Source organism: Nelumbo lutea, chromosome 1, assembly GCF_056320005.1.
Source record: "Nelumbo lutea isolate HS-2025 chromosome 1, American lotus-T2T, whole genome shotgun sequence".
In the NCBI taxonomy this organism is placed as follows: domain Eukaryota; kingdom Viridiplantae; phylum Streptophyta; class Magnoliopsida; order Proteales; family Nelumbonaceae; genus Nelumbo; species Nelumbo lutea.
Genome location: NC_142684.1, coordinates 216,479,210 through 216,506,305, shown reverse-complemented (window position 1 = coordinate 216,506,305; position 27,096 = coordinate 216,479,210). Strand labels below are relative to the sequence as shown.

The 27,096-nt window shown below is 40.9% G+C and overlaps 2 protein-coding genes and 1 non-coding gene across 18 annotated transcripts; 1 reads left to right on the top strand and 2 right to left on the bottom strand.

The window, feature by feature from the left end:
* Window positions 1-8,663: 8,663 nt before the first annotated feature.
* Window positions 8,664-21,759, top strand: DMS3 (defective in meristem silencing 3). Of its 13 annotated transcripts, none has more exons than XM_088963143.1 (9): window positions 8,671-8,950; window positions 10,270-10,643; window positions 11,647-11,766; window positions 11,998-12,112; window positions 12,238-12,475; window positions 13,535-13,726; window positions 13,801-14,121; window positions 15,339-15,564; window positions 21,453-21,759. In XM_088963143.1, exons 3-9 carry the CDS (start codon window positions 11,707-11,709, stop codon window positions 21,492-21,494), a joined length of 1,194 nt encoding a protein of 397 aa, XP_088819269.1. In that variant the 5' UTR covers window positions 8,671-8,950; window positions 10,270-10,643; window positions 11,647-11,706; the 3' UTR covers window positions 21,495-21,759. The 13 variants fall into 13 exon arrangements, 8 of the variants coding, with proteins under 8 accessions (XP_088819265.1, XP_088819271.1, XP_088819269.1 ...); XM_088963142.1 differs by having other exon boundaries at window positions 8,678-8,950; window positions 10,258-10,643; XM_088963140.1 differs by having other exon boundaries at window positions 8,682-8,950; window positions 10,258-10,598.
* A 1,514-nt stretch (window positions 21,760-23,273) lies between these two features.
* On the bottom strand, window positions 23,274-26,817 carry LOC148880979 (uncharacterized). 4 transcript variants are annotated; one of them, XR_016104687.1, is made up of 4 exons: window positions 26,229-26,596; window positions 24,971-25,210; window positions 23,854-24,100; window positions 23,274-23,564 (listed from the first exon to the last, which is right to left on the bottom strand). XR_016104687.1 is itself a non-coding variant. In XM_088963136.1 (3 exons), the coding sequence occupies exons 1-3, from the start codon at window positions 26,465-26,467 to the stop codon at window positions 24,064-24,066; spliced, it is 516 nt and encodes a 171-aa protein (XP_088819262.1). In that variant the 5' UTR covers window positions 26,468-26,817; the 3' UTR covers window positions 23,765-24,063. The 4 variants fall into 4 exon arrangements, 2 of the variants coding, with proteins under 2 accessions (XP_088819262.1, XP_088819261.1); XR_016104686.1 differs by having other exon boundaries at window positions 24,971-25,213; window positions 26,229-26,560; XM_088963136.1 differs by lacking the exon at window positions 23,274-23,564 and having other exon boundaries at window positions 23,765-24,100; window positions 26,229-26,817.
* TRNAQ-CUG (transfer RNA glutamine (anticodon CUG)) lies at window positions 26,766-26,837 on the bottom strand. Its single transcript has one exon. It is a non-coding gene; the product is annotated as a tRNA-Gln (tRNA).
* Between the last annotated feature and the right edge of the window lie 259 nt (window positions 26,838-27,096).

Sequence of the window (27,096 nt, the reverse complement as noted above, 5' to 3'; positions counted from 1 at the left end):
CGATTCAACGACACTTGTTTGCAAATACCCAACCTGGACCTCGTAGTTCGTCTCACTACGGCTAAGCGAGGCATCACCCATAAAGAATTCAAGTGGCATGTGGTTGTTAATCAACCCAAGATTGTGACCGAGTTCCTCAAGCTCGCGGATTAGTTTATAGGGATGGAGGAGAAGATCAACCAGAAAGGTGAACAGGCCCTTGAGAAAAGAAAAAGGGAGACAGAGCCCTCATCCCAGGGCGATAGTAAGAAGAAGGACCAAACTCAGGGGGCAAGGCCAGGACAGCCTTTCTGAGCTCCGGCAGCAGAAAGGGCGGACTACACGCCCCTGAACGCGAAGTGGGCCGAGATCCTTATGGCCATCAAGGATGCCCCGTATGTGAAGTGGCCCCCTCGGTTGAAGGCAGACCCTAATGTAAAGAAATAAAAATTTCTATTGTAATTTCCATAAAGACCACAGTCATAGTATCGAAAACTGTAAAAACCTCCGCGACGAGATGGAGGAGCTCATCCGTCGCAGATACCTGAGGAATTTTGTACATAATAATAATAATAACAAAGCAAGTCGGCAGGGGGAGCAGAGTAGAGACGATCCCGAACCCAGCAGGCAGGTAGAGCAACCGTAGAGGCAGCCCTTGGAAGAGAGACCAGTTCGGGGGACTATCCACGTGATCATTGGAGGTTCAATTGTCGCGGGCTACACTTTGGTAGCAGCTTGGGCATCAGCTCACGAGGCCGCTAGGGAAGAGAAGAATCCCCCGAAGCGGCCAAAGATGGAAGACCCGATCTTCTTCACAGAGGATGACGTGCACGGGGCCCACTATCCCCATGATGATGTGCTCATCATAAAGATAAAGATCAACGACTTTGAAGTCAGGCGTGTCCTCGTCGACTCGAACAACTCGGCGGATATCCTTTTCAAATCAGCATTCAACCAGCTCCAGCTCCAAGAAGGTGACCTGAAGCCCGCAAATACTCCCCTGGTAGGCTTCAGCGGAGAGGAAGTTAGGCCCTTGGAAAGGATTACAGTACCTGTAGAAGTCGGCACTTGGCCTAGCATAGTGAGGCTCAACGACGACTTCTTAGTGGTCGCAACCCCCTCCCTGTACAATGCCATAGTAGGTTGGCCGATCACCCATGCCCTACGTGTTGTGGTCTCCACTTACTATCTGGCAATGAAGTTCCCCACAAACTTCGGAATTGGGATAGCGCGGGGTGACCAGCTTGAGTCTCGCAAGTGCTACATCACCGCCCTCAAAGGGAAAGCTAAGGTGGCCGACGACCTCGAGCTGGAATGACCTACGGAGCAATGCGAGGAACGAGCTACATGAAAGGATAGGAAATCCATCATATGGACGCCCAAAGATTGCGGAATAAAGGGGGCGAATTTCAAAATTTTTCTCTCCCTTCAACTGGGAATCGAATTCCCTATTTAGAAAATCATATTTTCAAGGATCATTCTTAAACCATAAACTGAACCAGATCTGAACCAAAAGGAGTAGGGAGAGATAATACCTGATACAGAGAAGTAGTATCTCCCAATGGAGGTGTTCACGCTCAAGGAAGGATCCAAAATCTGCTCCCACTGAAGATGGCGCAGTGCAGGGTGGAGCAGAATCAGTAGTGTATTCCAAAAGAACTTTATCCTTCTCAAGAATCACCTGTATGGCTTGTGAATATAACTCCCACCAATCTTTTCTCCAAAAGATTGGAATCAAGATCCAATCTTGATTTCTCCCAAGAACTGGAGATTGAACTGCTGTAGGCGGCAGCTAGAGGAAGGAGGCGGCAAGAGAGTATTTGTAGGGTGCAGAATTCTCTCTTCTGTGATTTCAGCTCTGAAGACAAGACTATTGCTTGTGGTTGTCTATTGTGTCTAAAGGCTATCGCCCCCTCTTCCTTTTATAGACTTAAAGGGATCAGCTCCTAATCTCATTAGGAATTGCTAACCCAAATCATATCTGGATTAGAAGTCCCTTTAAGATAAGGGATAACCCTTATCTTATCTGCAGATTAGATCAACCATCTCCTAATCTAATTAGGAAGTTTCCAAATCTAAATCTTATTAAGATCTTGGACTCTCTAAGTAGATAGGGTGTGGGCCCAATCCTATCAACTGATCCATCCCAGAATTCACCCCTTAAGTGACTAATCAAATTAGCCTAGTTCAAAATGGGCTTAAGGCCCATTTAAGGTTATGTATTCATTTAGCCTTCCAGACTACTGCCCAGTTGGGCTTCCTTGTATGGTGTGGGACCCAAACATTGATCTACACATCAGCCACATGGGTTCAGCCTAGCCTTTGTTACAAGGCCTGGCCGAATACACTGTTATGGATAGTGCACCCTTTGAAACCCATCAGATGGGCTCTATGGGCCCAACAATTACCCTAAGTGGTCCCTGGGCCAAACCACCTTGTAACAGCCAGGGATTGTGGGCAGATGCAAGATTAGCCCATCAGGTATTATCCTTAATGGTCTTACACTTAACCTCTCAACCCATAATGATCATACACTGCCCGACAAGAGAGGACCTCTCCCTCGGCTGCAAGGAACAATGTTGCACTCTCTCAAATATGGATCCTGAGAATTAAAACCTTTTGCAAATCATTTCGAAACCATAATTTATATACTTTTATATCTCATATAAAATATATTTTGCAAAACAAATCTCAACGATTGAAATCAGTTGCCGGCAGTCTTGGTTTCCATCAATGAGAGTGCATCCCCGATCATTACCTTTGCCCGACAAAGGGGCTGATCATGTCACTATGATCACCCACTCAGATGAATTCTTAAACTGTCCCAACATACCCAGGTTTTGACCCCCACTAAGGATCTCACTGATTGGTACATCAAAGACAGCCCAATCCGACACCTAGTGCAGTATCATAATCGAGTCTAGGGGTCGGGTGTAACTTTCTAGTTTTGCCCATCAATCTCCAAGGTCCAGAGCAATGCTGAAAATCTAGTCCAGTTCAATGATTCAATTAATCCTACATTGTAAGTGCCTAGGGTCTCACCCTGGTAGCTGAGACAAGCCACCCCAACCGACTTGGTGGCGCCACAGTGTCAGCCTTGTCAGGATAGGTCTCCCTAGACCGACCCACTGGCTGTGAACATTCTAAACTAACACAAGTCTCATTAAGTATCCAGTTTAAGGGTATTACACAGAAACATACCAAGGGAACATGAATCAAATATGCACTTTTATTCATTTACAATAAACTCATAAAGTACATCATTTTGATTGAAACTAAGGGCATACAAAACTGTCTAACACTGCACCCACAGAAGAGACTATCTCCATCCCTGCATCGACAGAGGACCCAGCTCGAACACTTCATATCGGCGCTTCTATTGAGGAACCTCTGCGATCCCAACTAGTAAGTTTTTTACTTAAAATTTAAGATGTTTTTGCATAGTCTGCGGCAAAGATTCCCGACATAGACCCTAGCATTATGACTCACAAGCTGAATATTGACCCTGTAGTTAGGCCCGTTAGACAAAAGAAATGCAACTTAGCCCCAGAGCGATGGAGGGCAGTCGACGAGGAGGTTCAGAAGCTCATCGCAGTCGACTTTATCAAGGAAGTCCATTACCCGAGCTAGGTGGCCAACCCCGTTTTGGTAAAAAAGGCTAATGGTAAATGGCGCATGTGCATCGACTACACCAACCTGAATCGAGCTTGCCCAAAGGACTGCTTCCCACTCCCCAGGATCGACCGTCTAGTGGACGCAACCTCAGGGCATGAGTTGCTGAGCTTCTTAGATGCCTATTCGGGCTACAACCAGATCATGATGGATCCAACTGACGAAAAAAATATTGCCTTCATAACCAAGCTCGGCCTGTACTATTACAAGGTCATGCCCTTTGGGTTGAAAAATACTGGGGCAACCTTTTAGAGACTTATAAATGAATTATTTGAGCCACTGGTTAGCAGGAAAATATAATGTTATGTAGACGACATGGTCATCAAAACCCAATTTTCACATGATTTAATACAAGATTTGCATTCGGTTTTTGAAATTCTACATAAGTTTAACATGAAATTGAACCCGAATAAGTGTGTTTTCGGTGTCACCACGAGTAAATTCCTAGGGTACATCGTTAACCGGCGCGTCATTAAGGCTAACCCGGACGAAATTAAGGCTATCCTAGAAATGAGACCACCCCGAAAATTGAAAGAGGTTCAGAAGTTGAACGGTCGTTTAGCCGCTCTGAGCCGTTTCATGTCCAAATCGGCAAACCATTGCCTGCCTTTCTTTAAGGCAATAAAAAACAAAGGATTTGAATGGACTGAAGAGTGTCAGCTCGCGTTCGACGAGCTCAAAAAGTACCTCGCCAGCATTCCCATCTTAAACCGACCCGACGAGGGTGATGTTTTAGAGTTGTACCTCTCAGAAAGTGACGAGATGGTCAAATCAGTACTAATAAGAGAAGTAGATCAGGTCCAACAACCCGTCTACTATGTTAGTAAAATGTTGTAGGGAGCAGAGACAAGGTACCCAGAGATAGAAAAGCAAGCCTATGCACTAGTCATTGCAGCTCGGAAGCTCCGTCTGTACTTCCAAGCTTACACCATCGTGGTCCTTACCAACAAACCTCTAAGGCAAGTCCTGCTCAAGCCTGATGTCTCTAAAAGGTTAACAAAGTGGGCCATTGAGCTCAGCGAGTACGATTTTGTCGCAGAATGCACCTTTAGCTCCGAAGTCCCTAGTTTGATCGAATACGAGGCCCCCAGCTCGGGCGAGCCCAAAGTTCCCTGGTCGGTTAAGCTCGAGCACCGTGAAGTAGCAACCAACGCGAATTGGGATGAAGAGCCATGGATCCTTCACGTAGATGGTTCGTCAAACCAACAGGACAGCGGAGCTAGGATCGTTCTATACGGGCCAAGCGGTGTGAAACTGGAGTATGCACTATGCTTCGAGTTCGCGACATCCAACAACGAAGCAGAGTATGAGGCGTTACTAGCCGGGCTGAATCTAGCAAATGAGGTGAAAGCCAAACACATTGTAGTCTAGTGATTCTTAGCTCGTGGTTAACCAGGTTACGGGTGAGTACGAAGCTCGCGAGCCAACCATGATAGCTTACTTAGCCAAAGTAAGAGGGGCTCTGCTCAACTTCCAGTCACACTTCATCCAGCAGATCCCGAGATCAAAGAACACTGAGGCCTATGCCCTATTCCGGTTAGCCGGCACTAGCGATAACACCATGAGAACTGTGTATATAGAGAACTTACCTCGGCCTAGCATTCTCGGGGGGGGTAGAGGAGGCCAGTCCCGTCGTTCAAACAGAGCTGAGATGGATCGATCCGCTCGCGAGCTTCCTGCTACACGGAACCCTCCCTACAAATCGTAATGCCGCTAGAAAGGAAGAGCGTCAGACAGCCAAATACGTCATGATAGACAAGCGGTTGTATCAAAGATCCTACACGCTCCCCTGTCTGTGCTGCTTGCGACCCTTTGAGGCCGAGCTCGTCCTCCGCGATACTCATGAGGGCCTGTGTGGTGGACACTTGGGGGGTAGGACCCTCGCCCAAAAAGCACTATGACAGGCGTACTACTGGCCAACGATGAAGGCAAACGCAACCGAGCTCGTCAAAAGATGCGACAAGTGTCAGAAGCATGCCACCATCCACTACCATCTTGTTGCCGACCTAAAGTTCCTTACTAGCCCGTGGCCATTCGCATAGTGGGGGATCGACATACTTGGGCCATTCCCACCAGCAACAGGGCAAAGAAGATTCCTAGTGGTAGTATTCGATTATTTCACCAAGTGGGTTGAGGCTGAACCCCTCACAACAATCATAGCTCAGAATGTGTAGAACTTCTTCTGAAAGAGCATAGTATGCCGTTTCATACTACCTCGGGTACTAATCTCTGACAATGATAAGCAGTTCGAGGACATCAGATTCCAGAACCGGTGTCAAAACATGGGAATTCAACAGAACTTCACCTCAGTGGCACACCCTCAAGCAAACCGTCAAGCGGAAGTCATGAACAGAGCTATCCTCCGCGGGCTAAAGGCACGCCTAGACCGAGCTAAAGGACTATGGGCAGACAAGCTACCTAGCATATTATGGGCTTATCGGACCACAGTAAAGACCGCAATAAGCGAGACTCCCTTCAATCTCACTTATGACACTGAAGCAGTCATCCTTGCCGAGATTGAGGTCCCGATGCTACGACTAGAAGTATATGATGACAAAGCAAATGAAGACGAGCTACGTACCAACCTTGACCTACTTGACGAGGTACGAAACCTCGCATATATAAAGATTGCGGCCTACCAGCAAAGAGTAGCTCGATACTATAACGAAAAGGTAAAAAAGCGGAACTTCCGCGTCGGAGACCTGGTTCTTCGTAAAGTTATGGTGCCTAAGCCCGGCATTGGTAAGCTCGGGCCTAATTGGGAAGGACCCTACCGAGTAAAGTGGGTGCTCAGGGAAGGTACATACGAGCTCGAAACCCTAGAAGGGAAACAAGTACCTCGGGCATGGAACATTGTCAACTTAAGGCAATATTACCCATGATCGCCGAGCTAACTAAACTACAAGTCGCTCTCTGAGCCCAAGGGCCAAAATGCCGAGCTAACGATGACCTCGGCACTATAGGACCCAGTCGCCTCTTCGGCATAGGTAAACTCCAGGAGGGGGTGGACCATAGTCGCTCCAAGAGCCTAAGGGCCAAAATGCTGAGCTAACGATGGCCTCGGCACTATAGGACCCAGTCGCCTCTTCGGCATGGGAAGACTCTAGGAGGGAGTGACTTCACTCCCCCCAGCCAAAGGGCTAAAACGCCGACCTAACCAAGGGCCTCGGCACTACGATGCATAGTATGCCAAGGGCGCAAGCAGCTCAGGTATGGACCCTACAGCACTTAGCCCACTTCGACATACAACGGGTTGGACCCGTTAGGGACAACCAACAAGTCAAGTACTAGAAGACAGTTCAGGGATATGCCTTACTATGTCACTCACCTCGGTGTACGTTATAAAAACCACCCCTACAAGGTACTGGGAGATAGTTCGGGGAGGCGGCAGATGAAAAGCCCTACTTTGGACACTTAACAGTTTGGATAAAGCAGTCTTTTTTACCGAGCTCGTTGTATGGAAATCTCAATCAATGAATTTCGCTTTTTGATCCGGGCACTCCTAACTAGCGGAAACCTGGCTCCTAGCTGGTGACGGACAGTACCTGAGGCGAAGAGGAAGGTGAAGAATTCCTGGGGTGATTGCCATATATGCTTGCACGCTTTCGAGCATAACAATCATCCAAAGATGACCCAATAAGAATGGCATACATATATGTTACGATCAAGGTTCTAAATATCGACATAGTGTTGGCCTGTGTCAGTGCTTTTTTTTTATGTTTTATTTGTTTTTTTCAAAACCGGTGCATAGGGGTCGGTTTAAGTTCCGACCACCCTTTGAACCATGGTATGACCCGATACAACCCCTATAGGGGCGTATCGGGAAGCCATCGACATGATACGTATTGGTCGATATGTGTTGATATTTTGAACCTTGGTTACGATCACCGTCTCACGCTATTCCAATCTCAATTTTTTCCCAAGTTTGATGATTCTCCATGGGCTGATTTAACTAGTCTTTCATATACGACGGTCTCAATTGGGTTTATTACATACCAATGAGCTTTTTGTTTATGATCTCAACTTCTTTTACACTGTTGTTCACTCCAAACGCATAAAGAAAAACCATCGATGTCTTACACCATTTTTGATTTACATTGATGGACTTTTTGTATTTACATCGCTTCCAAACATAGCCTTAAGAACCCCATCAGGGATCACAATGTCCCACCTATTCTTTCATTTAAGTATGTGTTTGGCATTGGTGCTGGAAACACAAAAAACGGTGTTGTGTATGTCAGAAAACGATGCTTATCTTTTGTTTAGAAATAATGCTGCCATATAGGCTATTTTCTGGGAAATCACCAGTGCTGTAAAACCGTTTTCAACATTGGTTTATCTTATCCAATGTCCAAGATAATGCTACATCATTGTACCATTGGCAGCGACGAACTGTTTTCTAAGAAAACTTTGAATTTAGTATTTCTTCAAACCGCACTTTCTCAATTTCTAAAACATGATCTAAAACAATGTTTTTTTTTTTTTGAAAAAACAATACCAAATAAGAGACCTTTCGGAAGCACCGCCTTTTTAATGTGATGCTGCATTGATGCCAAACACCGCCTAAAACAACCAACCTTCCAACTATCGGGTGCCCCTGCCGTTGTTGTTTGCTAAAGCAGACGAATGGATCGAATTCATTGCAGGTCGTGGAGATGAAGCTTGTGTTCGTTGTGGACAAGAGTACGAAGAAAGGGACCGTACATGGGGCAAAATTGAGTTTTTGAAAAAATAATAGCTGACGTCACATGCAAACGGATTGCCAATTTGCCAAACGGAGGAGACTGAAGAGGGAAGGTTTGTCTGATGATGACGTCAACCAATAGGGATAATTTTAGTTCAATTTGAAAAAAGAGGGGGTACAAACGGATTGTCAATTTGACGGAGTATCAAAATATCAATGCTTTTCGTCACTCTACGGTGACAGAATTCTAACGGCGGGGGCAAAGTGATTGAATCCAAAAGTTCAACCTTCCGTCTTTGTCGCAAAACAAAGTTGTTAGTCATTAGGGACTCCCTAAGCACAGGGTTGCTGCCGCGCTTCGTATAACTATAAGCGAAGCGTTCTAATTCTAATAAAACCCTCCCCCCATACAAATGCTATATTACAGCTCGTATGCAGGCGTAACCGAGTGAGTCGTCTGCACACTTCAGGCATTTCCAATTCCAATTCACAGAGGACAGTGGAGAGAGAGAGAGAGAGAGAGAGAGAGAGAGAGAGAGGAAAAGGGGTTCCTGTCTACGTTCTTCGGCTTCCGGTCATCTCGTCATCTCGGCCATGTTTCAGCATAAATACCAGGTCCAGGTTCCTGTCTACGCCTTTTGCTCTTGTAATACCTGCGAGGCTGCGATTTGACAATCTAGGGTTTCGCATGCACATCTGCTCTCTTCCTTTGTTCATTAGCTGTAATGACGGGAAGGAAGCACTTCCTGTTTATTTCTTTCTACGTTTCATTTATAATGTGCTTATCTAGTAATGTCTAGTCTATCTTTCTGCTTCTGTTGTGCTGCATGTTTTAATTCTCAATTAGCTAGTTTTATCTGCGTAGAGAAATAAAAGGAAGAAAAATAAAACCTTCATTTCATAGATAACAGGGGGAGTTTCACTGGGTGACGAGAATTAACTATTTAGATTGAAGAAATTATCAGAAAAATTTACAGCTGCTTTTAGGGTTAGCTCAATTTACTGAGAATATTGTGCCGACTCAAAGAAGTGCGTTTCATCTGGACTGTGAAGACATATTTATGCTAGAGACAAATTTTGTCCAATTTTGAACTGTAACAGCCGCAGCCACACGGCGTTCTGTAACTAATGTATGTATAGTCTATTTTGGTAGTAGTATTTTAATTAATACAAATGTTTTCCAGAAATTACGTAGTTCATTTTGTGTCAGAGCACGGCCACACGGTGTTTGATCCTGCATATATCCCACACCCACATCCATCTCATGCATTGTTTAGCATGGGCAGTTTGGGCAAAATGAAACTCTGGGTGTCAATGTTCTCAAATGAATGAAGAATTTGATGCATCCACCACCAATATAAATGAAAAAGAGCACAGGCAATATAAGAAAGAAAACGCAGTTTAATTATATCCATATGTTGTCACAGCTAAAGTAAGTGTTTTGTTACTTAGCCAGTGAAACCAAGTAACAAACACCTTCCCTTTTCAACGTGAGACCTCTCTCCAAGATGGCAAACCATGCTTGAATTGGGTACCATACTGGCAATGTAGCCACAATATTGATCCTATGACCAATACCTTTCTTTTTTTCATATTGATATATACCTGTGTTTTAAAATGTGGAGGCGTGACGCGAGGTGTTCCACTACCTAGAGGTGTGAGGCGTAGGGGTAACCGAACCGTGGGGTATTTTTTCAAACTGATCCGATTTGATCGGTTTTTTAAATACCCAAATCGAAACCGAATCGGTTAACCACGGTTTGGTTTTTTGGTTTTTTATGCACTTAAACTAAAAAAATCTAAAACTGTCGGTGGATCGGTGGTTGCTATCGGTGCCGGCCATCTGTTATTCTCCTGTCGGTGCTGACCATCAGTTCAGATCCTGCATTGAGTCATGACGCTTCTAACAAAGTTATTTTCAGAGGTTCTTGTAGGCTATCACGGTGAGAGCTTGAGGTGGCGTCTGGCGGAGCTGCAGAGAGGGGAGATGAGAGAGAGAGAAGAGAAATACAGACTACAGAGATGATGGCGGAGCCGTGACCGACATTGTCGCTTGGTGCTGGTAGTTAGCACGGGTCGTGTGGCGGAGATGACAGGCGAGAAGCCGAGAAGAAAACTGAAAACTATTGGCGAAGCAGCGACCGGAATTGCCACTTGGTGCTGGTGATTGGCGTAGGCTACACGATGGAGATAACAGACGATAAGCCAAGAAGAGAGACTGAGAGTTAATTATCCCATCACACGCGGAAGAGTGAAGATGGAGGTGGGTGGTGGGTTTTGAAGATCCAAGATATACAAATGGAAAGAAGTAATGCCTTCTTTTTCTGACCTATTTCCGTGTTTTGATAGTGTAAACTACTTTAATCTTCTTTTCCGAGTCAAGTCAACAGATTAACCAAAAGAGACCGAGAGAAAAAGAGAAGCTGAAAGTTTCAATTTTCGAAAAGACTGATTGGTAGTCTACAGTCAGCAGTCTGAGACTTTTAGCTTTTCTCTTATATATCGGTCGGTTCGGTTAACCATCGGTTTTTAAATGGTTAACCGAAACCGAACCGAAATTGTCGGTTTTTTAAGAACATCAAACTGAAACCGAACCGGTCGGTTTGGTTAACCGATTTTTCAGTTCGGTTTCAATCGATTTTCTTGATCAGTTCGGTTTTTTGGTTTTTTTGCTCACCCCTAGTGAGGTATGCCATAGTTCAGAACGCAAGAGGCGTAAGCCTCCTGAACACAATGAGGCGTAAGCCTCCTTAAGAGGAGGGGGTTTAGGAGGATGATGAAGAGGAAGGGGGATCTCATTTTTTCTTTATTTTTAATAAAAGTCTTTTATATTAAGAAGAATAAAGATGCATAGCATTAGTTGAAAGGGGGGTCTTTCCCCTTATCTTTTCTTCCCTTCCCTTCCCTATCATTTTCTCTTTTTTTCTTCTCTTTCTTTTTCTTTCCTTTAATAAAAATCTTATTTTTTTTTGTCTTTTTATATCAGATGTGCATGAGGCTTACACCTCTAGCATGCCTCATGAAAAAAGCGCAAGAGGCGTACGCCTCTTGCACCTGAGGCGTATGCCTCAAAGGTGTCAACGCCTCTGGCGTACGCCTCAAGGTGTTTCAGGAGCGCCTCCAGGCGTACGCCTCCCACGCCTTTTAAAACACTGATATATAATCTAGCATTTGTTGTTGTTTTTTTTTTTCTGCATATAATATGAACTTTGATAATGCATTTCCTCTATCATTTCCTTGCAGGATACATTCTGATTCTTCTTGTCTTTCCTCCTTTTCATCTTCTAATTCAATGAAATATGTTTATCCAGGAATCATCAGCATTGAAGCTTGTGGATAGGAATGACCCCTCTTTAATATTAGAGGGTGAAATGCATAAAGAAGAACTTTGTAAAGTTGAACTGAATCAACTGATCATAGACAGGTCCAAGGTTGGTCCAGTCCTATTTTCATAACCCATTCGAAGCTAATCATTTATGTATATCGTAAAAAAAAAAACTTGAAATTCTCATCTTATAGTTGCTTTTTGAGTTAAGAAGATGCATGGTTCTCAATTGTTCTAAGCTCATATTAGGTCATCCTTATGAGCAATCATTCTTTTTGATCTGGAATGAGTCAAAATGCTGAATGGCATTACTATCTTGTTAATTTTAATGTTGCAGAAACTTCAGGATGATGTCCAAAAGCTAGGGTTGAAAATTAAACATCATGAAGAGAACCTGAAGTTTCTGAAGGCTGTGACAAACGACTTGGATGAATCTATTCTTGATATACAAGGTACTTTTCTTTTTGTTTTCTTTTCCTCTCCCAATTCCTATTGTAACACTTTCTATCAATTTAAGCATGAAGCATCTTGGTCCAATATAGAATGTCCTTCCCCTACTAACTTTTTAATCTCTCAGTTAGTCTTGGAAAGTACCATTCATCAAGTGAAGCTAAGATCGAAACTGAGAATCTTAACCACTTTCAGACTGAGGAGGACACAATTGAACAGATACTAAGGCAGGAGAAATCTGCTGCAGGCATATTATGCCAACTAAAAATGCGTCATGGGACTCAGGCATCATATCTACCATTAACCAAGGATGTTCTGGGCATTGTAGCTACACTTGGAAAAGTAGATAATGATAACCTTAGCAGGTCATCCTCTTCTGGCAATTCCCTTATCTTTGTTTGTAGTTATGGAATTGTGCAATAGTCATACATATATTGGATGTGATTTCGGTGTTCATTATAATACATTTCCATAATAATTAATATGTGACCACCTCCACACCTTTACATGGCCCAATTAGCCATCTATCTTAATGATTCAGGACATCAAATTTTCATGCATCTAAAACAAGATTCAGGTAAACCACACAATTTTCCATTGTTTACCTAAAAATAATATGATTTGTTCAATGGTGATAGTAATCCAGGAAACCTTGTGTTGAATGTATTCCAGTAAAAGAGGGGCTCCCTTGTTGGATGCTTCAAATCAATGAGATATTTCAGCATTTTTATTGACAGTGAAAGGGGTCCTTCTGTCATAGGCACTATGGCTTTCCTCCCAAATCTTTTTTTTTTTTTTTTTGATAAATGAGTGAAATTTTATTAAACCAGCAAATAAGAGTTACATGCAACCCGTGGAAAGGCATGAGATGCGACCTTTTCTTTAAAGCTAATTACAGAATTATAAGTACAAAAGAAATTACACTGAAGCCCAAAATAAAGTATCCCGGAAAACCCCTTGTTTTGCAAGTGAAATCAGCCAATGAGTTTGCTGATCTGCCTACCCACTGAACTCTGATTGTCATATTCTTTGTTAACCATTTAACTTTTTTGAGAAGATCTCTAAAACCACAAATCATAGTGTCTGGATCCTTCAACCAACTCACTATCACCTGGGAATCCCCTTCAACAATCAGATGCTCTATGCCTAGCTGATTTGCAAGATGGATTCCTTGTACAGCAGCAAGTAATTCGGCCCTTAAAGAGTTTCCCACACCTGAAGGACCTGAGTACAAAGATATCACGTTACTATCTTTGTTTCTCAGCACTCCTCTTATGCCTGAAGGTCCTGGATTTCCTCAGCTACTTCCATCGAAGTTCAGCTTGATAAACTCCTCCCCTGGTGGCATCCATTCAACCCCATGTCTGTCCTCCCAAATCTTCAGCTTTTATTGATTTGGTTTTCTCTATAATATTACTTTTCAGACTTTTGTCGGAGTACTTAGGATTGGAGACTATGATGGCAATTGTATGCATGACATATGAAGGTGTTAAAACTCTAGAAATGTGTGACAAAGAGGGCAGGATTAACAAGAGTGCTGGTCTTCATGGGCTTGGACCTTCAATTGGAAGGCCCATGGATGGTCGATTTCTAGTTATTTGTCTTGAAGGCTTAAGGTAAGAACTTCATATACTCTGATATTTCTTCATTCAAGTATTGGTAAGAAATATGCTTAATTTTTTCTTCACAGACCATATGCCGGTGACTTTGTAGCTGATGACCCACAAAGGAAGCTTGCTCTTTTGAAACCAAGATTACCAAATGGGGATGTTCCACCTGGGTTTATTGGTTTTGCCGTGAATATGATAACTGTGGACAGTATGAACTTATCTTGTCTTACAGCCAGTGGACATGGCCTCAGGGAGACTTTATTCTATAGTCTTTTCTCTCGCTTGCAAGTATATAGAACCAGAGCAGATATGCTACTTGCCACCCCCTGTATAAGTGATGGTGCCATTTCTTTAGATGGTGGGATGATTAGGAGCACTGGTATCTTTTCCTTGGGTGAAAGGTAACCAACAATTCTACAACACAATTGTTATGTCATTTATTTAACATAGTATTTTGGTGATTTATTTTTCTAAAGGGGCCATTGCATGGTACAATGGTAAAATCTCAGGCTGACAAAGTATGGCAACAGAGGTGCAAATTTGAGAGCAGCCACTTTGTGCAAAAAAAGGGCCAAAGATTAGGTACTTGGGTCTGTATCCAGTGTACCACAGATAACCCTTTTATTGATTATATTTGCCAAGTACTAATAAGAAATAAATAATTTTGACAACTTATGAGATACATTTTAAGTGACCCAGAAGCATCCAAACTATGAGCTTGTAGATAATGTTTGTCAGGTATCCTAACTGAATATTATTATCATGGTTCAAATTATCGATACTCTCGATATGTTGCTAACCTCCGGTTCTTTTTTTCTAGTATCCACATTAACCAACCAAGTGGAATCAGAAACCTAAAATTATTTGTTAATAAAATACATGGAGGACACTCTTCCACCGGGAGTAAATTTTGGGGACCTGGGAAAAAAAACTTAGAATTATTTGACTTGTTAAGGTAGTTTATGGATTGATTGCCCATATAAATTATTGTATACCATGTGCACAATAAAAGAAAAAGGTAAAGGGATGAACCTGAGGCTGTTTTTTAGACAACCGGGGTGGGAATGCAACTGAATTATACATTGCCTTTTAAAAAAATGCAACTAAACTTGGCTTCCTATCAATCCTGTAGAATTAAATTCTCACTCCCTTGGGAATCACAGCTTCACAAGTCAGCAAATTGAAAGCTTTCCTTGCTTCAAATACAGCCTAAGTTCTGATATCATTCCCCTTTTCCATAACAGTAGCAAGTATGTGGATACAGTTTTCCATCTTAAACAACATAAGAAAAAAATGAATTAAATTCAACAATCTAAGAGTAGCATTAATGTCATTTTGGTAACTGTCATGGTTCAGTTACATGAGAATAATATTTCTCATCTTTTTTCCCTTTTTTAGGTATGTAAGCTCTTAATGAATTGCCAGTAAAATAAAAAGGTTTTTGAATGATTTTTTACACTTCATTTTACATGTTTCTGATCCTCATCGCTTACTATTATGACTTATGAATCAGGGTGTATTTGTTATGGGACTTCAATTGTGCAAATTTTTAACATACCAGTTTGACTGAGTTTCTCTTTGTTGCTGCATCTTTTGATCATGGACTGTCTTCTTTAAGGAAAGACATAGAGGTGAGATTTCCAATAAGCTGTACAACATCAAACCTACCTGCAAACTACATTGATATGGAGGATAAGATCAAGGAAATGAAATGGGAGAAAGAAAGAATTCTTGAAGATATGCAAAGAGAACAAGCATTATTGGACCATGTAAAAACCAATTATAAGGAGAACAAGCAAGAGTTTCTCAGGTTCCTTAAAGAAAGCTCACAATATGTGGCTCAGGTAAGACCTTGTTAACATCCTTTCTAATTGTGAATTATTTTGTGCAACAATATTTTTATGTTCATTTGGTAAGCTCATCTGAAGTGCTAGTGTACCGGCAATTCTCATCGGAGTAGTTTTTTTTTCTTTTAATTTTGTTTCCATAGCAGTAAGCTATTAATGGTCTGGATTGAACTGACAGACCTGAATTGATCATGTAAAAAACATGTATATGTATTTATATTACCACATGGGTACATGACAGATACCTGCTAAAGGTTTTAAGCATGTTTCATATGGTTTACCTATAAAAGCTTCATATAAGATGTCTAAAGCAAAGAATGTTTGTGGCATACTGTGATGAAGAGCATTCATGGCTTGGGGGTTTATGAGCGGGACCTTGGGATAGTAGCTAGAGCTTCTTTGGCCTCTCCTTGGAAAGCCATCTTTGTTTTTGACATTTTTATTCAACATATTAGGTATGATGTTCTGTTAAGGGATAAACAAGGTTTTGAGAGGATTTGTGGTGGTTGGGAGCTATCTTTAATATATAGCCTTCCTAGACTTTATTCTCCTCCCTACTATAAAAATAAATTTGTAGCTCAATGAATTTCTTTATCCAATTAGAGAGTCACTAGGACTCCGGGTTTAGATGAGATCTTAAGGAATTTGAAAATTTTGAGATCATTTGCCTTGATCCCTTTGAATATTATTGTAGAATTTGGTCTAGTAACCCCATTAGTACTTCACTTGGATGTCATTAGGGAAATTCATATAAATCCAAAACAGTGTTTTAAAAGTTGCGCCTCAGGCACAGAGGCAAGGGGCAATTCAGGTTTTGCGCCTTGCCCGGGTCAAGGCGCATGCCCTTCAAGAAGGTGCTTGCCTTTGAGCCTAGGCGCACGCCTCAGGCCAGGGGGCCCAGTCGAGTGCCTTATGTATGCATTCAAATTTTTTTTGTTTAACTCTCTGTGTTTTAGTTTATAGATAGTTATTATCATGTACAAAAGTTATTTTGCTTTTATGTTTTTACACCTGTTGCATTCCATATAGTAAAATAATAAAAAAAATAATGGGAAATGAATCAAAACTTCCCAAATAAGCAAAAGAAGTGTGATTGTCGAACTCTAGTCCAAAGCTCCATGCGCAGACCTTCTTGATCGTCCAGGTCCAGATTCAATGCATTCTTCAATCTTCCAATGGCACGTTCAATCAAAAATAGGTAACTTTCTATTTTTTGGAAACTAAAAGCTTGGGGTAAAGAGGAGTTTAAAAGTTTTGTGGAAGATAATAATAAGCTAATTCAAGAGATTGGTGATCTGGACTACAGAGAGCAAACAGAGAATTTGGATGCAGAGGGTAGAAGTCGAAGAGAAGTTATTAGAAGGGAGTGGGAGAAAATTATATTAAGGGAGGAAATCTATTGGAGACAAAGGTCTCGAGTGAGATGGCTGAAGGAGGGAAGGCCTACTCAAAGGACTCTACTCAAAGGATGGTACTAGCAGAATTCCTCTGAACAGATGGGAAGGCCTAAGATTGTCTGAAGACAAAAGGATGTAACTAGAAAGGCCTTTTGAAGAACAAGAGATTAAAGAAGAAGTTTTTAAGATGGACGTGTTATGGGCCCGGGGATAGGATCTTGTCACGGGTCGGTCCACGGGGAAAAGCTCCTGTTTTCCCTTGTTCCTCCCCTTCCTAACTAAACCTATCTTGGCGTCCTAAAGGGTGATTTGTCCAAGAGATCCCCAAACTCTCCTTTTACTCTCTTTCTTGACTGGAAATTTGATATATTTATTCAATAATTTCAGCTCCTTAAATAGGAGATTACAAGAGGTAAGAGTCCTCCTTGTAGGAAGACTCCTTGATAACTAAACTGCTTACAGATAAGATAGATAAGACTCCTAGATAGGACTGTCAGGATAAGATAAGTTTCTCCTAATCCTAATCTGATAACTTACTAACAAGATAAGATAAGAGCAATAGAATAAGATAAGAACAAGCAAGATGATCTAATCTAATCTGGCGGTGGGTTAGGTTCCTGTTGCTACAGGCGGCGATGGTACGTCTTTCCGAGGAATGCGTCCATAACATTACTCCCCTCTTGGACTATGAGCTTGTCCTCAAGCTCGAACTCCGGATATGTGGCTTGGAACTCTGTCAATGGGATCCATGTGGCTTCGGCCGATGGTAAGCTACACCATTTCACCAAGACTTCAAGAACTCCTCGATTGAAACGAGAGCGGATGACAGCTTTAGGTTGGGGAATTAGTTTGCCATCTTGCAGGGGTGGCAGGGAGGGGACTTGGTCCGGAGGAACACCCGTAAATGGTTTCAGCAAGGAGATGTGGAAGACATCATGAATCCGGCTGGTCTTTGGCAATTCCAGTTGGTAGGCCACACTGCCAATCCGTTGTAGAACCTTGAAGGGCCCATAGAACTTAGGGGCTAGTTTCGAGGCAATGATACTGGGACTAGTAATAGCTGCTTGGAGAAGCTGCTGTTGCTGCTGTTGATCATGTTGTTGCTTCTACTGCTGCAGTTGTTGCTGTTGTTGGTTGTTTGGCTGCTGTGGTTGAGGGTGTTGCTGCTGCTGTGGACCAAGGAGAGTTTGCTGCTGCTGCTGCTGCTTGCCGGACGGCTCCGTCAGGTCTGGTCGGAGGCTGTTTGTGGTTACAACCCCTTCTGGATTACTCTCCTTGTTAGAGAAATACGATTCCAACAAGCGTCGCAGCTCCCGGACATCGTCTTTGACCTCATGAACCTCCACGCTAGTTTCCACGAGCCTATGCTCTAGTTCGTGGACCCTGGACGATAGCTGCTCCAGATCTCCCATGACGGTAGGCTCTGATACCAGTATGTTATGGGCCCGGGGATAGGATCTCGTCATGGGTCGGTCCACGGGGAAAAGCTCCTGTTTTCCCTTGTTCCTCCCCTTCCTAACTGAACCTATCTTGGCATTCTAAAGGGTGATTTGTCCAAGAGATCACCGAACTCTCCTTTTACTCTCTTTCTTGACTGGAAATTTGATATCCTCATTCAATAATGGGGTCTCCTTAAATAGGAGATTACAAGAGTCCTAATCAAAGGGAGTCTCCTTGCTGAATAGGGAGACTTCTAGTTCTATCTTGCTAGGGATAAGATAAGCTAATCCTAATCTGATAAGCTACTAACAAGATAAGATAAGAGCAATAGAATAAGATAAGAACAAGCAAGATGAACGTCTTCCTGAGGAATGCGTCCATAACAGGACGGTGATAGAGCTCCTGGACCGGATGAGTTCCCTATCTTTTCTACCAACTTTGCTGGGACACAATCAATTCTGATCTAGTGGAGGTGTTTGCAGACTTCTACCTATTAGCCATTGTGAACAAAGGAAACAACTCAACATTCATCACCCTAGTGCCAAAGAAAGAGGGATCCTTAGAAATTAAGGATTTCAGACCTATCAGTTTGGTGGGAAGCTTATACAAAATAGTAGCATAAGTGTTGGCGACAAGACTAAAGGAGGTGCTGAATAGTCTAATTTCAAACAACCAATTTGCTTTTGTGCAAGGAAGATAGATTACTGACAGCATTCTAGTGGCCAATGAATGTGTTGAAGAAAGAAGACAAAGTGGCAAGCCAGGCGTAGTAATCAAGTTGGACTTTGAAAAGGCCTATGACAAAGTAGATTGGGATTGCTTGTTAGAGATTCTAAGCCTGAGAGGCTTCGGTAGAAGGTGGATGAGATGGATAAAAGTTGCATAAGCTCTGTTTGGTTTTCAATCCTGATTAATGGGGAACCTACTGGTTACTTTAATGCAAACAGGGGCTTGAGACAAGGGTGCCCTCTCTCCACACTACTCTTCACTATGGTGGCAGATGTACTTAGTTACTTGATACAAGAAGCGAGGGAGTTAAATTTGCTGAAAGGTTTTTGAGATAGGTAGGGAGGCAGTTCTGGTTTCCCACTTGATGTTTGCAGATGACATTATACTTTTTCTGGAGGCAGATTGGGAGAGCATTTCCATCTTAAAAAGAGTGTTAAATAGTTTTGAGATGGTGACTGGACTCAGAATTAATTACTCTAAAAGCAACATTGTGGGCCTGAATGTTGGTGACCCTCTATTGGAGAGGTTTACGGAGCTGTTGGGGTTAAGTTGGAGAGGCTCCCCATTGCCTATTTGGGAATGCCTCTTGGTGGGAACCTGAGAAATCAAAGTTTTTGGGACCCAGTAGTGATTGGCCACATGGAAGAAAAGCTTTCTTTCAAAAGGTGGAAGACTTACACTAATTAAGGCTTCCCTTACCAACCTGCCAACCTACTTTCTGTCGGTTTTCCGAATCCCAGGCAAAGTAAAAAGCAAGATTGAAAAAACTACAATGGGATTTCCTATGGGAAGGGGGTGGTGAAAACAAGTGTCATCTAGTAGGCTGGAATCAGGATTGCAAGTCAAAGGAAGTTGGTCGTTTGGGACTAGGTAACTTTCTGTTTTTTTCTTCTTCTTCACTGTTTTGCACTGAAAACAGGGGCTGCCCCTTCTTCTTTAGAATAGAAATTAGAACTTTAGATTGCATTTTCATACTCATATCTTAACTCTGAACTCATAGAAACCTAGATTGTATTATTTTTGTATTTTTTTCTGATTTTTTAAAATTTATATATATATATATATATTTTTTTGCATTCCTCGCGCCTTGTGCCTCAGGCACAAATTGGCCCCTGCGCCTTGCACTTTTAAAACACCGGTCCAAAATTTATCAATAAAGTTAAAGGGCTCAAATGACTCTAAGTAAGGTATAAACATGTTTTTAATAGTTCAAGTGTGAAACTGTGAACTTCTGGGATACCCTTAGGAAATGTTGGGAAATGGAAGAAGAATTGAGACATGTATCTATGCCTAAGAAAACCAATGTAAGTTTTATTATTACTTAATATTAATTTTAGAGTTCATAGAATTGGATAAAATTAAAAAATTAAAATGTATGCTACTCTATTAAATTTGGTATTGTGGTTAGTGTTTTTCTCTCTCACATTTAGAGTTCTAGGTTGAAATCTCCGTAGTATCAGTTGGTATATAATTTTTATATATTAGCTTTAAAGGAGTTTCTTTTTTTTTTTTTGAAGAATAAATGATAAAGATTTCGTTAAATGAAAAAAGAAAGTACCAAGGAAGGTAATAAGGAATCACCCGAGAGAAGAGAAAAAGACCAAGAAGACATAAATTGGGCGATTAACATCGAAGGAGTGGAATTTCAAAATTCAGAATTACTATTAAATATCCCTTGATTTCAAATTTCAAAGCTTAACTTCAAACTTAACAAAAAAATCAATATTCAGATGAATGTATTAACTGGTACGTTCATTGTATGAGCCTTTATCAGTCAGTATTGGGGTGATACAATGAATGTATTGGCTGGTACATTGGATTCAGGTGAAATGGCATTGAATCGGTCATTCCACCTGTGCCATGTGCCAGTCACATTGGAAATTAATATGATTCATTTTGTGTTGGGCATATATTGATATTTTAAACCTTGCACACAACTAAACTCATAGGTTGGATCATTGCTGACATATCTAGCCATGGAATCTGGAGAGTTATCCTTCACAAGTAGAAAACACTTAGATGGTTTGATACTTTGATTTCCCATTTGATGCATCTAGTCTTGGTGAGATGGAAACTTCTCATGCATCCAGATCCTGCTGATTAGGAAACTGTAGTGGAAGGTCTAGAAGGGAGTTGTTGTTTATGTAGTCAAAGTCATTAAATTAAGATTTGGATCCTAATACTACTGTTTCTATGTCGATAAGCTGCATAGCTGGATTTGTCAGGTTGCTTCTTTACCGAGATCATGATGTAAGCATTCCTTGGTGTTTTATCTATACCACTTACGAAATTTTCTGCTGCCTCCTGTGTTGCAATCAGAATGAAGCTCAGATGATGCAAAATAGAAGCTTCCCCAGATGAAATGTGCATGGGAAGAGTCCGGTACCCATTTTGAAGCTTGATATGATATTTGAACTACAACTATTTGATTTAACTGTCATCTGTGTAATTATTTTCTGGTCAGACAAAAGAAAATCTTACACGAATGAATATGGATGAACAGGGGTAGTTTCTTGGATGGAATGGGTTGACTTTTCCTAGATGTATTATATGCAGAGGCCTAACTAGATTTGGCATCATTTCATTCATCATCAAAAGAAAAAAAAAAAAAAAACTAGATTTGGCATCATTTGGCCTCATCTTATATGCTTGGTTAAGGTAAAAGCTTCCCCATGATTATAATGAAAAAGCTTCAATACAGAAAAGGAAAACCGGAAGGAGCATGTTTTTCGCTTTTTTGAAACTTACATGCTAGTTTCTGAAGATAGCTCTTTGCATCTTTCTTACTAGAGGAATTCATACATCTGGGATTCTGGACAGGGAGGTAAGTACACAACCTGCATCTTTTGTTCGGCAGCAAGTATGCAGGGCATACAGAGGTTGTTAATTGGACTTCAATTTATGGCAGCTTGAGAAATTGTATATGTAATAATAATTTTAGTTACTAGTACCATGGCCATCTAATGGTTGGCAACTATTTCTCAATTTTTTTTCCATACGGTAGATTAGGGAGAGTAGTGTCTTGTGGGGGCTTTTCCATGTTAGTCTGGCTTTATGTGATTGTAGATTGCAGGGTGACTTGAAGCTGGAACCGTAAAATGAGTAATAGAAGTTCATGTTGGACCGAGAGATGATACGCTTAAGTTCCGATTATTAAAGTACTTACTGGTATTGCCATGTCAAATTGCGTCAGCATTCAGAGGATGTTCCATGACCATCTACTCATCAGTCATGGATGAAACTTGTAGTTGTCAGAAGCATAAGCAGTCGAATGGCTATGAAAGTATAATCGTTTGATTTGTTTATCTTTTTTTGCAAATTTTGGTACAGCAATAGAGGATTCATTATCGGAAATTTAAGCATTAAATTGAAGGTTAAGCTAAAGATCTGCAATGTATTTAATCGATCACTTCGGGGAAATTTTAACAAGATCCAGCCGCTAAACCAAATTGGGGTTAAAATGACTTGAGAGAAGTCAGAGAACTTTGCTTCAGTCTTAATGATACATAAGTATATCTAATCTGTAGGATCAATAAAAAATCCAAATCCCTTGTGATATACACCAGAATCGGCTCAGTTATTTATACAATAAATAGATCAGCCATGGCGATGCGGAGATTTCGGCAGCTGCCACATGAAGTCGACCGCATGCTACTGTTAGGAGCTGAACTGAACGTCTCATTGTTCACTAAATATAAAGTATATATGTACTTATGGTTGTAACAATGTAAAGTTCAAACCTTGCGAACCATGGAATAAAATAGTTTCCCCATTAAGCCAGTGGGAGAATTCATGAGTCATGACTCATGAGTAGGTGACAATGTGACATTCATATTTCATAGACCACGACCCATGAGTCAGCATTTGGTAACTGAGCATTCGCTTCAGCTAAGATTCACAAGATGAATTAAACTTAGGGTCACTCGTTGGTCATGGACCCATGAAGATAGAGCTGTCAATGGATCAATGGATCGAGCCTGGGTAGTCACGTGTCCCCAAAACATGTTGAGAAGTAATTGGTTCAGATATTAAATGGGTTGCAACAAGTAAACTCAGTTCCAACCCTTGTAATTGAAAATAAAAATGCAAACCCTATATGTAATAGGGTCATATTGATTCAGGCCTCATTAAATTCACCAAGACACTAGAAAGCCCCATGTGGAGATGGGATTGGATTGGGTTCTTAAATTCTCATGAAAATTACCAGGATGTGTGCATACTGATTTAAAAATCAGAGAAAATTAGCATCTTGCATCATCTCTTCGTATGCACATCAAGTATATAACATCAAGTCTTTCACCAATCTACGTGCATCTGCAATAACTGTGTTAAATCAGCTCTGGTGATGGTTGTTTCATTGAATGCTTCAGTAACGGCTCCAAGATGCTTGAGGTATCTACTGTGACGTGCAGCTCCAACACAGTATATGATCTGCACTCAGCAAGCTCAGAAATCAGAGTGTGTTATCACAGTTCTTTGGTTTTTCGTAACTTGCCTGGTAACCGGTTGGAACTGGGATTGAACATGTTTTGTAGGACCTCTATTTCATGTCCAGTACTGTTGTAAGTTCCGAACATAATTTGCATACTCCACAGGATGTGTGTGTGTGTGAGAGAGAGAGAGAGAGAATAAAAAGAAATAAATGATTACAATAATGCATCAAGGTTTCCATAATCTTGGAAACAATACGATAGAATAGCCAAATGAATCATATACATGCCTTTTTGACAAATTTTGTAGGACTGCAAAAATATATATATTTGACTTTCTTCTTTTCTCCCGTCTTTTTTCTTGCTCTTTTCTGTTCACTCGTTAAGGTGGGGTTAAACCCCAAGAATCGCACATTGCAAAATATAGAATCCTCGAACTAAGCAATGATCTCAATCTCCTCTCATTAGAAATTATGAAACACATGATTCACCCTATAGGTTTATCTCTTGAATCTCCTTGGGCCTTGCTTTTTCTCGCTGCATGTGTAAATGAGTTAGATCAATAGCTAATCATGGAGGATTTAAAAAATCTATACAAAACATAGAGTGCATCCAGAATTGTACTCATAAAAGCACCATACAAAGAAACTTAAATATTAAACTTGATCAGATGAGAGTAATTTAGATCTTAAATGATCAATGAAAAGAGAAGTATAGATATACAACACTTTCAACAATAACTAAAAGGTTAGGGTATATTTTTGCAAAAAGGATGTCATTACCATTGTATATTAAATCCTCAGATTCTAATGCCATTACCATTTTAAAGTTGTAAATTGGAACCCCAGAGAGAGCTTAGATACTTGAGAAAAGAAAAAAAATAAATTAAACTAGCTATAATTTTTTATCCCTGGCCATTGACATGGTAGAGGTTCAACACTTCAACCCTACAACCAGTGCCAAATTACATCTGGACATCTTAAGAAAATCAAAAGGCTTCTTCTAAGATAAGTCAAATGACCCAATCTTCATTTGTCAAATTCCGTAAAACAAAAATTACATCATGTCATCATCTGTACACCAAAAACTATCATTTCTCTTTCCTTCATTTTGACGATGGTTATACCAATGAAATAGGAAGCCTCCAAACACATTGGACCAGCTAAATAATGCAAAATATATACTATACTACATATTTGCAATACAAGAAGGATGATGCAAATTGGAATTCTATAAATGAATGCAAAATTCAATTCAAGTGGCAATCTGACTCTGTATCAATGACATTCTGATAATGTTCAGATACTCAGCAACAATTGTTTCCAGTAAAAGAAAGAAAACATAGAAGGTAAGAGAAAAAAGTAATATAATTTATCAATAAAAATTAAGAAAAATAGTTTAACATACCTTGATGGAACATCATCAATGGTTGACATTGATGCTTCTCTCTCCCCTCTTCCAAAGGCAACTTCATCCATGCTTTGTCCCTGTCGCTTGTACCTACCACCAGATGCTACAAACCCAGGGCATGGTCTGTAAGCCTTTATAGGCCACCAACCAAAGCCAGGGACTGTTGCTATCCCACCTTGAATCCTTCCCTCACCATTACAGCCCTTCTCCAATTCTGCTCTCCCGCATGTTTTACATCTACTACAAACAAGTGTGATTCTACAGTAATTAGAAATCAACATTCTCCCTATTGATTCACTATACAGATAAATTTTAAAAACAAACCAGAAGAAAGTGGATATAAAGCATATGACATCAAATTAGACCCATCACATTTACAAAAGTCCACACATAGCACAATAAAGAAATGATATTTATGATTACTAACCAAAACTACATTACAATTTTATTTCCTTTTACTAGGCAAGTAAACCTCTCATCGGGAATTGTAAGGTCGCTACTCATTAGAAGATCCCAACCTGCTAATTGATGAAGACTATGGGTTTCGACACCACAGATCATGTTCCAGAATTGGTTTTCACCCCTACCTTCTTGCCCAGAAGAACAGAAAAGCCCAGTGACGAAGGGTTAGAAACCTAGGTTCTGGTATCAATGTTCACAGACCTCACTAACTAGTACTATGAAAACCTGAATTGGAGAAAACAAAAATAAATAAATAAATCATCTTTCCTTTCCCAAACCTGTCAAAATCCATGTCAAGATAAAGACATTCCGATAAGAAAACTATGGACGTGACCAAACCCTCTAACTGTTTGATCCCTTGGTTACCAAATTACAACACCAAAAGTATTTAGTGCTAACAAGATCATAAACTAGAACTTCACGCGACTAAATGATTCATGAGATTGCCCCAATATTTTAGGTCATAATCCCACCTATTGAAAGAAAATGTATAGCCAAGTAACTCCGTTTCTTTTTTTTCCGGCCTCACCTTAGAAGGGGAGAAGCTTTTTTCGTTCCGAAATATTTTACATGAAATGAAATGCGGCCTCACCTTAAAAGGGGAGGAAGCTTTTTTCGTTCCGAAATATTTTACACGAAGTTCAAGTTCATAGAAGCAAAAGCTATAATCTACGCAAGAAGAAATGCCATGATAAATCAGAGATTTCGCGAGATGTTCCACCTTATATGGAAGAAATGCAATGAACTAAGAAACCAACATAAATAATTCGCTGATTGAAAATAGGAGACTAACCCGTTTGTAATTTCCTTAATGGGAAGCTCTTCTGACTCTTCATTGACTAGTCCATCTTTGCTAGGAACTACATCCGATGGAGTAGAATCTTCAACCAGAGAAGCTAAAGGAGGGCGCAGAAGGATGACATTAGTTGGCGCTCTTGTGAAGATTGTTGCGTTAGGTGACCATCGACTGCCGCTACGCCAACGGCATTGGGGAAAAAGAGATGGAGGGGTTGGAATAAGAAGAGTTGCCATTGTCGAAGGCTGACATAAGGGAGGTGATTCAGGCCTGCTTTACCTCTTCTCTCAACCCTGTTTGTGATGTTGTGTGGCTGAAAATTTTGGATAAAAACAACTTTTTAAATCTAGGATTTATTTATATGGCTGCCAATTTTCAAAATAAACTTCTTTTTTGGTAGAAATAGAACTTTTTTCTTATTTTTGAGTAGAAATAGACCTCAGTTGCTGATTGCTGAATTTTGCATGGCCAATGGCCATAACCTATAAAAATTTGTTAGAATAAAAGTTCATTGCAGTTTGCTGAAATAAAATGAGGTTCCACCGAGATTTGAACTCGGGTTACTGGATTCAGAGTCCAATGTCCTGACCATTAGACCATGGAACCAATCCATTTAAATGCATTCTCTTTTCATATTTGTCCGAAAACTATTCAGATAGACTATAACCCCGGTCTATTGAACCATTCAAATGTAAATACATGCATAAAGGGTTAGCTGAAGTGCTGAACCCATTAAGATTCCAGATTTGCTCCTTACATTCACCGACCTCACACCATGTGGTAGCCACAACATCTTCAATACTTGTATGTTATTATTCATGGGAGATGTTCTCATAGTGGATGTGACTGTGAGGTGTAAATCCCA

Coding starts and splice junctions, on each gene's coding strand:
- LOC148880979 (XM_088963135.1), bottom strand. CDS start 26,467: ATGGCAACTCTTCTTATTCCAACCCCTCCATCTCTTTTTCCCCAATGC. Junction 25,214..26,228: donor ATTAAGGAAATTACAAACGG/GTTAGTCTCCTA, acceptor ACTTGTTTGTAG/TAGATGTAAAACATGCGGGA. Junction 24,101..24,970: donor ATTGATGATGTTCCATCAAG/GTATGTTAAACT, acceptor TTACACATGCAG/CGAGAAAAAGCAAGGCCCAA.
- DMS3 (XM_088963137.1), top strand. CDS start 8,930: ATGTTTCAGCATAAATACCAGGTCCAG. Junction 12,476..13,534: donor GATAATGATAACCTTAGCAG/GTCATCCTCTTC, acceptor ATTACTTTTCAG/ACTTTTGTCGGAGTACTTAG. Junction 15,565..21,452: donor GCTCACAATATGTGGCTCAG/GTAAGACCTTGT, acceptor TGTTGCAATCAG/AATGAAGCTCAGATGATGCA.